A 9,520-nucleotide genomic window follows, 5' to 3' on the forward strand; every position below is an offset into this window, starting at 1 on the left:
AAGGGGTTTGCCCATGAAAGAAAATTCTCAAATTTTAACCCCTATGCGCACCAGTACGTTATAGTACGTCCCTGCGGGAAGATACTTCCCGCAAGGGGATGTGCTGTAACATCATGCTTCTGGCTCACGAACGGAGCTGGCATCAGAAACAGTGGCTGTTTCGAGCCAACTCCGATCAGGAGTGTTAACCCCTTACATACCGCGGTCAAGCATAACCGCAGCGTGTAAGGGTCTTCCCCTTATAGATCAGATCCAATCCAATTCTGGGCAGCCCCAAGGTCTGCCAAGTGCCCCAGGGCTGCACGATATTCTTGGCAGTCAGACCCCTTCCGGGTCTGACTGTAAACTGTCTGCGCATGCATCTGCATGCTCAGACAGTTAACACTGCTCTACAAATCAATAAGTATTGTAGTGCAGTGTATTGAAGTTACAAAAGTTAAAAAAAGTAAAGTTTAAACATTAGAATAAATAAAAAAATAAATGCATAATATATAAGCCGTTAAAATGTCACTCTCCCATAAAAACACAAATGCACATGCGCCCCCCTCCCCCCACATATTTGGTATTGCCGTGTCCGCAACAATCTGTATAATAAAACAGAATCATTACTGGACCTGCACGGTAAACGGCTAAAAAAACCCCGCAAAATATGTTCAGAAAAAAGATAATTTTGAATTAATCCCTTTTAAAAAATGCTCTAAATGTGATTTAAAAAAATGTTACGCACTCTAAAATAAGACCACTAAAAAGAACAACTCTTCGCGCAAAAAAATAAGCCCTTAACCAGATTCGGCAAAAAATAGTCATGCATATGAAAAGTTGGTGATGCTAAAATGACCCGCCTCTGCAGGTGCATTTTCGTCCTGCACAAAACTGTCATCCCCTGCTGTTCATTCCAGGGTCTGATAAAGGACCTATCATGCAGATACTGAAGGCAGCCCTGGGGCCCTTAATCAGTTTTATGGGCATCTGACATGACACTCTAAAATTCACTCTTCTCCACTCATTTGGATATGACTTTGGAGGCTTTTGTTTGTAGATAAGCAGGGAAGTTTTTATCTAGTAAAGAATGCTAGAAATGGTATCCTTTTAAACCAAACACAATGGCCTCCTTAGGTAGGGTAAAGGAACCAGGTCAGCAGCTACACTTTTACACCACTAAACTGTTTTGAGCCATAAAACGTAGTCTGTGAATTGGCTACCGATGCTGTCTGATTGTTTCATTTTTCTTCACACATTAAAAAGTTAATTTTAGTTGCTCTTTAGCCGTATTATTTCTCCATTTTCAAGAGGTGGTGATTAGGGAACTAATATTCGGCCAAGAAGGACCGGGCCCTCTTGAGAAATGTTGCCCTGGCAAAACACATGGGAACCTCTAATCCAGTATGCTTCTAGAGGAAGGACTCAGAAAATGGGAATCTTTCCCAAAAGTGTGTGTGTGTGGAGGGGGGTGTTAGGACTGACACTCTATACTACTACAAGACCTGCGAGAACTCCAGAGTGACAAAATTTTAGTTGGTCCTTAACTAAATTCATTTTAGTAAAAGGAATTGTTATTAGGTCAAAATGCTCACTATACCTTTCGATTAGTTTGCAAACTACATCCCTCAAATAAATAGAGTCACTTGTTGGGTTTTTTTTTTGGGGGGGGGGGGGGAGAGGAAGGTTTCTATTTCCCCTTCAAGCCTTGGAGAATTACAAAAGCATGTGCTAACAAATCCCAACTTCTGCCCAAAATACACATAATGCTTTATCATTCCGGAGCCATGTTGCATTTTCTGTCTAGAATTTTTAGGATCAGATGTTGGTTTTTCTCATGTCAGGAAACATGGCTACCTAATCTTGGGCATCCATTGCAGATCATATTTGGGAACCACCTGTATGTTTAAAATGCTCATTACGCTACACCACCTATTAAATGCATTCCAAAACCAATTTTACTTTTCCCTTTTTGGAGCCTAATTGAATGAAATTCCTTTGCTAGCAAATACACGTACAGGCGGTCCCCTACTTAAGAACACTCGACTTACATACGACCCCTAGTTACAAACGGACCACTGGATATTGGTAATTTATTGTACTTTAGTCCTAGGCTACAATACACAGCTATAACAATTTATTACATGTGTCTGTAATTAAGCTTTATTGTTAATCCTGGTTCTTATGACAATCCAACATTTTTAAAATCCAATTGTCACAGAGACAAAAAAAAGTTCTGGCTGGGTTTACAATGATAAAATATACAGTTCCGACTTACATACAAACTCAACTTAAGAACAAACCTACAGAACCTATCTTGTATGTAACCCGGGGACTGCCTGTATTAGAACTTGCGAAATACTCCAAGGGGTGTACTTTCCTAAATGGTGTCGCCTGTTTGGGTTCTCCTCAGTTTTGTACCTCTAGGGATCTCCAATGTAAAAAATTTGTCAAATTTGGCTTCTAAAAGGTCAATGTCCCTCTTTTCCTACTGAGCAATACTGTGTGACCAATTCTACCCTCAGAAGAAAATAGTTTTACACATTTTTGGGAGTTTTTAATCTTTTATCCCTTGAGGTATACAAATGTTAGGGGTAAGACTTTTGGGAACATTTTCATAAAATTTTCATACCGTATATACTCTAGTATTAGCTGAGTTTTTCAGCCCAAAAAAGTTCTGAAAAACCATAACTTGTGTTCTACTCGAGTCTATTAAAAAAGTGCATCGGCTCCATGTTCTCGTGAGGTCTGTCGCAAGTTATGAGCACCCCGTGACTCGTCAGCTTTTTTTTTTTTTTTTTTTTTTTAATCTGTCAGTAAAGTGCAAAATGGCCAAGTCGTTAAGGGGTTAATATCCTTTTATTATGTCAATTCATCTGAGCCATGGTCAAGGATTGTAGGACCCTAATGATACCATGTGAGCCATGCTATTGGACCTAGTTCTGCAATTGAATAAGGTTTAAAGGGGTATTCCCATACAGACAATTTTCTTAAATGTTCTCAGGACATTCTCTAATTCACTGTTATATCTGTGAAATGCTGCATTTTTGGTAATAAGTCCAGCCTGTCTCTATCAGTCTTGCTGTACACAATTTCAGTTGCCCCTAGACACGACCCTGTAACTTCTGACTTTAGGGTCGGCAGCCATCTTGCCGGAGGCTTCACAGAGCTTGTGTATGTGTACCGGCTCTGCTCTGGGGGCGGGGCTACAAAGCAGAGAACCGAGCTCACTCACTGCTGCACACTGAAACACAGAATCTGAGCTCCTGAGGCGGCAGCAGCAGCATGGGGACAACTACAGATAAGTAGGGAGATTTATCATTACTCCTGTGTAGCCTCTTGGTATATAATAGTCACAAATTTTTGCACAAACAAGAGTTGAGGCAAAACTTGCATAAATTTTAAGTCACGCAATGGCAGAAAAAAATACACCACAGAGTGTGCAACACCACATTTATCAACTGAGGATTTTCAAAAGAATGCAAATTTGATCGCAAAACTACACCACATAGGAGGTGGTGTATGTGGGTCCATTGCTACTACAATTTTAGGCACCGAGGTATCTGAGAATTTCCTGTGCAAAAACATCACAAAAAGGTGGAAATTGAGCAGATGTTAAACATACGTGTGACTGGTGCAGTCTATTCGCATAGAGCACACACCGCTGATGGTCACATCAGAAGGCATTTAACACTGCACATACACAGGACTATAAATCCAACTGGTGGAAACCTGCCAGTCTAACACATAGACAACTGCTCAAAATCCTGCCTAATGATAAATCTCCCCCAAGTAGGCACAGCATATCTAGTGGTGTTGTGGAATATCAGAGATGTAGTTGACTGTCATTATTTGCACTAGTATTTGCAGTAGGCATCTAATGGATCTCATCTCTCTATGTACTAGTACAATGTTCAGAAGCTGAATGAAAGTGTATATAAACCATTGTCAGTTCACAGAACTAGATGGATCATAATGTGTCTGCTTACAGAGTCCCCGTCTACATGTGATGTTAACATCACTAGGGGATTGCATTTTGAGAATTTTCTTTCATGGGAAAACACCTTTAATAACCTCTCTGAAGAATGGTGTTGTTTATGCAGCATGGGCATAGCTTTGTACATGCCCCACTTTAAAAAAAAAAAAAAAAAAAAAAAATATATTAGTACTCAAATTGGTGGGGGATGCAGTTATGGCATGCTTGATTTTAACATGGCTCATCCTTTGAGACCTGTAACAACTTATTCCCCGTTTTATAATTATAATTTCAGCTCCGCTAAAGTCATGTTTTGTTTTAAAGTTTGTTTTCTCTTTCTAGGTACATTTAAACTAGTGATAGAATTTTCAGAGGAATATCCAAATAAACCTCCAACTGTTAGATTTGTTTCGAAAATGTTTCATCCTAATGGTGAGTACATGTACACTTTTTAGTCGGCCTAAATAAACAATCGTAAATATTAACTTCTCCAGGTATTGTATTTTGGGGTTTTTGCATTGCCATATTTCACTCCTCCTTCCATAAGCCACATCTTGTTATTTGCAATTGTATAGAAATTGTACTTGCTACTAGCACCATCCTTATTCTAGTATTTTTGCCTATTCCACCACATTTGGATTTTCATTCTAGTTTCCCAGTAAATGGCACAAAGGGTACCCACTGATGCTCTGGGCAAGTTTGATTGGTGCCAGCTCTGTTTGGTGCCTGCATACAGTCCACAAAGGAAGCTATTTCTGTAAAATAATGGCACGTTACACATTTCTGTAGAAGTATAAAAAAAGTTATGGGTGTCAGAATATGGTGCTGGAGAAAATATTTAATATATATATATTTTTTTTAGGTGTTAAACTCTATAAATGTGGTATCTCTGTGTAATTAAGATGACACAAGCACTTTATTTTGGTCAGTACAAAAACTGTAAAAACTTAAAAATTGGACTGCTATTGAATTTTTAGCTTGCTAAAGTTATTTAATATTCCATTCAATGGACTAAGTACAGTTTGTGCTGCTGAAAACAAGCCCTCCCATGTTGCTAGAAATGGGGAAAAGTAAAAATATTATGGCTTTTAGAAGGGGGGAGCAAAATGGAAATGCAGAAAAGGGCTGAGGGCTATGGGTTAATTTAACTTTTTCCATTTTATGAAGTCTCACATGTGAACTTAAACATGTGAAGACTTGTATACTACCCATGTAGTGCAGTGTGTTTCCCCAAAAATAAGAATGTCTTCTATTTCATTTTTGCTCCTAAAGAGGCAATTACCGTATATACTCGTGTATAAGCCGAGTTTTTCAGCACAAAAAATGTGCTGAAAAACGTCCCCTTGGCTTATACACGAGTCAGTCAGTCAAAATTACTTTAAAAAAAAACAACTTATATACTCACCCTTCGGTGGCCCCGATGCGCAGCGCTGCTCCCCCAATGTCAGCGCGGCTCGTCTTCAGGCATCCGCGCACGTCTAATGTCTTCTGCAGGGTGCCGCCATTGTTTTTCCCCCGGGCGGCGCCTAGCATGACGTCAGCAGCGGCGCGTCATACTAGGTGCCAGCCCGGGAGATAGCAATGGCGGCGCCCCGCAGAAGAAGGAAGACGGGTGCAGAAGAATGAAGACAAGCGGCGCGGACATCGGGGGAGCAGCGCTGCGCATCGGGGCCACCGGAGTGTGAGTATATAAGTTTATTTATTTTTTTTATACTGGGGCAGGCTGTATACTACACGGGGCAGGCTGGGCTGGGCTCTATACTACACGGGGCGGGCTGGGCTGGGCTCTATACTACACGGGGCGGGCTGGGCTGGGCTCTATACTACACGGGGCGGGCTGGGCTGGGCTCTATACTACACGGGGCGGGCTGGGCTGGGCTCTATACTACACGGGGCGGGCTGGGCTGGGCTCTATACTACACGGGGCGGGCTGGGCTGGGCTCTATACTACACGGGGCGGGCTGGGCTGGGCTCTATACTACACGGGGCGGGCTGGGCTGGGCTCTATACTACACGGGGCGGGCTGGGCTGGGCTCTATACTACACGGGGCGGGCTGGGCTGGGCTCTATACTACACGGGGCGGGCTGGGCTGGGCTCTATACTACACGGGGCGGGCTGGGCTGGGCTCTATACTACACGGGGCGGGCTGGGCTGGGCTCTATACTACACGGGGCGGGCTGGGCTGGGCTCTATACTACACGGGGCGGGCTGGGCTGGGCTCTATACTACACGGGGCGGGCTGGGCTGGGCTCTATACTACACGGGGCGGGCTGGGCTGGGCTCTATACTACACGGGGCGGGCTGGGCTGGGCTCTATACTACACGGGGCGGGCTGGGCTGGGCTCTATACTACACGGGGCGGGCTGGGCTGGGCTCTATACTACACGGGGCGGGCTGGGCTGGGCTCTATACTACACGGGGCGGGCTGGGCTGGGCTCTATACTACACGGGGCGGGCTGGGCTGGGCTCTATACTACACGGGGCGGGCTGGGCTGGGCTCTATACTACACGGGGCGGGCTGGGCTGGGCTCTATACTACACGGGGCGGGCTGGGCTGGGCTCTATACTACACGGGGCGGGCTGGGCTGGGCTCTATACTACACGGGGCGGGCTGGGCTGGGCTCTATACTACACGGGGCGGGCTGGGCTGGGCTCTATACTACACGGGGCGGGCTGGGCTGGGCTCTATACTACACGGGGCGGGCTGGGCTGGGCTCTATACTACACGGGGCGGGCTGGGCTGGGCTCTATACTACACGGGGCGGGCTGGGCTGGGCTCTATACTACACGGGGCGGGCTGGGCTGGGCTCTATACTACACGGGGCGGGCTGGGCTGGGCTCTATACTACACGGGGCGGGCTGGGCTGGGCTCTATACTACACGGGGCGGGCTGGGCTGGGCTCTATACTACACGGGGCGGGCTGGGCTGGGCTGGGCTCTATACTACACGGGGCGGGCTGGGCTGGGCTGGGCTCTATACTACACGGGGCGGGCTGGGCTGGGCTGGGCTCTATACTACACGGGGCGGGCTGGGCTGGGCTGGGCTGGGCTCTATACTACACGGGGCGGGCTGGGCTGGGCTGGGCTCTATACTACACGGGGCGGGCTGGGCTGGGCTGGGCTGGGCTCTATACTACACGGGGCGGGCTGGGCTGGGCTGGGCTGGGCTCTATACTACACGGGGCGGGCTGGGCTGGGCTGGGCTGGGCTCTATACTACACGGGGCGGGCTGGGCTGGGCTGGGCTCTATACTACACGGGGCGGGCTGGGCTGGGCTGGGCTGGGCTCTATACTACACGGGGCGGGCTGGGCTGGGCTGGGCTCTATACTACACGGGGCGGGCTGGGCTGGGCTGGGCTCTATACTACACGGGGCGGGCTGGGCTGGGCTGGGCTCTATACTACACGGGGCGGGCTGGGCTGGGCTGGGCTCTATACTACACGGGGCGGGCTGGGCTGGGCTCTATACTACACGGGCGGGCTGGGCTGGGCTGGGCTCTATACTACACGGGGCGGGCTGGGCTGGGCTGGGCTCTATACTACACGGGGCGGGCTGGGCTGGGCTGGGCTCTATACTACACGGGGCGGGCTGGGCTGGGCTCTATACTACACGGGCGGGCTGGGCTGGGCTGGGCTGGGCTCTATACTACACGGGGCGGGCTGGGCTGGGCTGGGCTCTATACTACACGGGGCGGGCTGGGCTGGGCTCTATACTACACGGGGCGGGCTGGGCTGGGCTCTATACTACACGGGCGGGCTGGGCTGGGCTGGGCTCTATACTACACGGGCGGGCTGGGCTGGGCTGGGCTGGGCTGGGCTCTATACTACACGGGCGGGCTGGGCTGGGCTGGGCTGGGCTGGGCTCTATACTACACGGGCGGGCTGGGCTGGGCTGGGCTGGGCTCTATACTACACGGGGCGGGCTGGGCTGGGCTCTATACTACACGGGGCGGGCTGGGCTGGGCTGGGCTCTATACTACACGGGGCGGGCTGGGCTGGGCTCTATACTACACGGGGCGGGCTGGGCTGGGCTGGGCTCTATACTACACGGGGCGGGCTGGGCTGGGCTGGGCTCTATACTACACGGGGCGGGCTGGGCTGGGCTCTATACTACACGGGGCGGGCTGGGCTGGGCTCTATACTACACGGGGCGGGCTGGGCTGGGCTGGGCTCTATACTACACGGGGCGGGCTGGGCTGGGCTGGGCTCTATACTACACGGGGCGGGCTGGGCTGGGCTGGGCTCTATACTACACGGGGCGGGCTGGGCTGGGCTGGGCTCTATACTACACGGGGCGGGCTGGGCTGGGCTCTATACTACACGGGGCGGGCTGGGCTGGGCTGGGCTCTATACTACACGGGGCGGGCTGGGCTGGGCTCTATACTACACGGGGCGGGCTGGGCTGGGCTGGGCTGGGCTCTATACTACACGGGGCGGGGCGGGCTGGGCTGGGCTCTATACTACACGGGGCGGGCTGGGCTGGGCTGGGCTCTATACTACACGGGGCGGGCTGGGCTGGGCTCTATACTACACGGGGCGGGCTGGGCTGTATACTGGGGGGGTCTGTGACCAATGCATTTCCCACCCTCGGCTTATACTCGAGTCAATAGGTTTTCCCAGTTTTTGGTGGTAAAATTAGGGGCCTCGGCTTGTACTCGGGTCGGCTTATACTCGAGTATATACGGTAGTCTTATTTTTAGGGGATGTTTTTTTCCCCCCATGAACAAAAATTCACATTTATTAATAAACTGTAGAAATAACATCCCATACATCAGTATATATCAATCGGTATATACATCTGAATTGTATGTCTTGTGACTCTGTATCCATGAACAACCATTTATGGTACATTTACCAATCCCAGTATTTAACTGCACCGGGACGTTCTATAACGTCCCGCTTTTGGCACTGGCTATTACAGCTGACACCGCGCTGTAAACCCGCGATTCGAGCCGGCTCCAATTGCGAGTGTTAACCCCTTAAAAGGCGCAGTCAAGCATGGCCATGGCGTGTGAGGGTCTTCCCCCTATGGATCGGATCCCCCCCACGCTGCTTACCAGGGGATCCGATCCTCTTCTGGGCAGCCCCAGATTCTGCTGAGTGCCCCGGGGCTGCCCGATGTCCTGAGCAGTCAGACCCCTTCCGGGTCTGACTGAGCATGCAGACGCATGTGCAGACAGTTTACAGACATTCATAGTAGAGCAGTGTATTGAACTTGAACCAGCGATCAGAGTATCGCTGGTCTAAGTTCAAGTATGTATAAGTAAAAAAAAAAAAATTAAACACAAAAGTTTAAACATATGAATAAATTAAAATTAAATATATAAAAATATAAGCCCCTAAAATGTCCCTTTCACATAAACACTTAATAAAGTATAAAAAAAACACAAAACAATCTGTATAATAAAACCGAATTGTTACTGGATCAGCGCCAAAAAAACTCAAATGTTCCAAAAAAAGATTTTTAACCAATACTTTAAAAAAAAAAAAAAAAAGCTCTAAAAAGCTATTTAAATGTTATGCACTGTAGATTAAGACCACTAAAAAGAACTTTTCGCAAAAAAT

The 9,520-nt window shown here is 48.6% G+C and overlaps 1 protein-coding gene across 2 annotated transcripts in view; it reads left to right on the forward strand.

Annotated features, from left to right (window-relative positions):
- Nucleotides 1–9,520, forward strand: part of UBE2B (ubiquitin conjugating enzyme E2 B) — a 32,379-nt gene that overhangs the window by 18,029 nt on the left and 4,830 nt on the right. For both annotated transcript variants that reach the window (XM_072145838.1, XM_072145837.1), the window contains exon 4: nt 4,298–4,387. In XM_072145838.1, the coding sequence (XP_072001939.1) occupies nt 4,298–4,387 (90 nt within the window). The remainder of the gene's footprint in view (nt 1–4,297; nt 4,388–9,520) is intronic.

The sequence above is a fragment of the Engystomops pustulosus genome, chromosome 4, assembly GCF_040894005.1.
Source record: "Engystomops pustulosus chromosome 4, aEngPut4.maternal, whole genome shotgun sequence".
Taxonomy (NCBI): domain Eukaryota; kingdom Metazoa; phylum Chordata; class Amphibia; order Anura; family Leptodactylidae; genus Engystomops; species Engystomops pustulosus.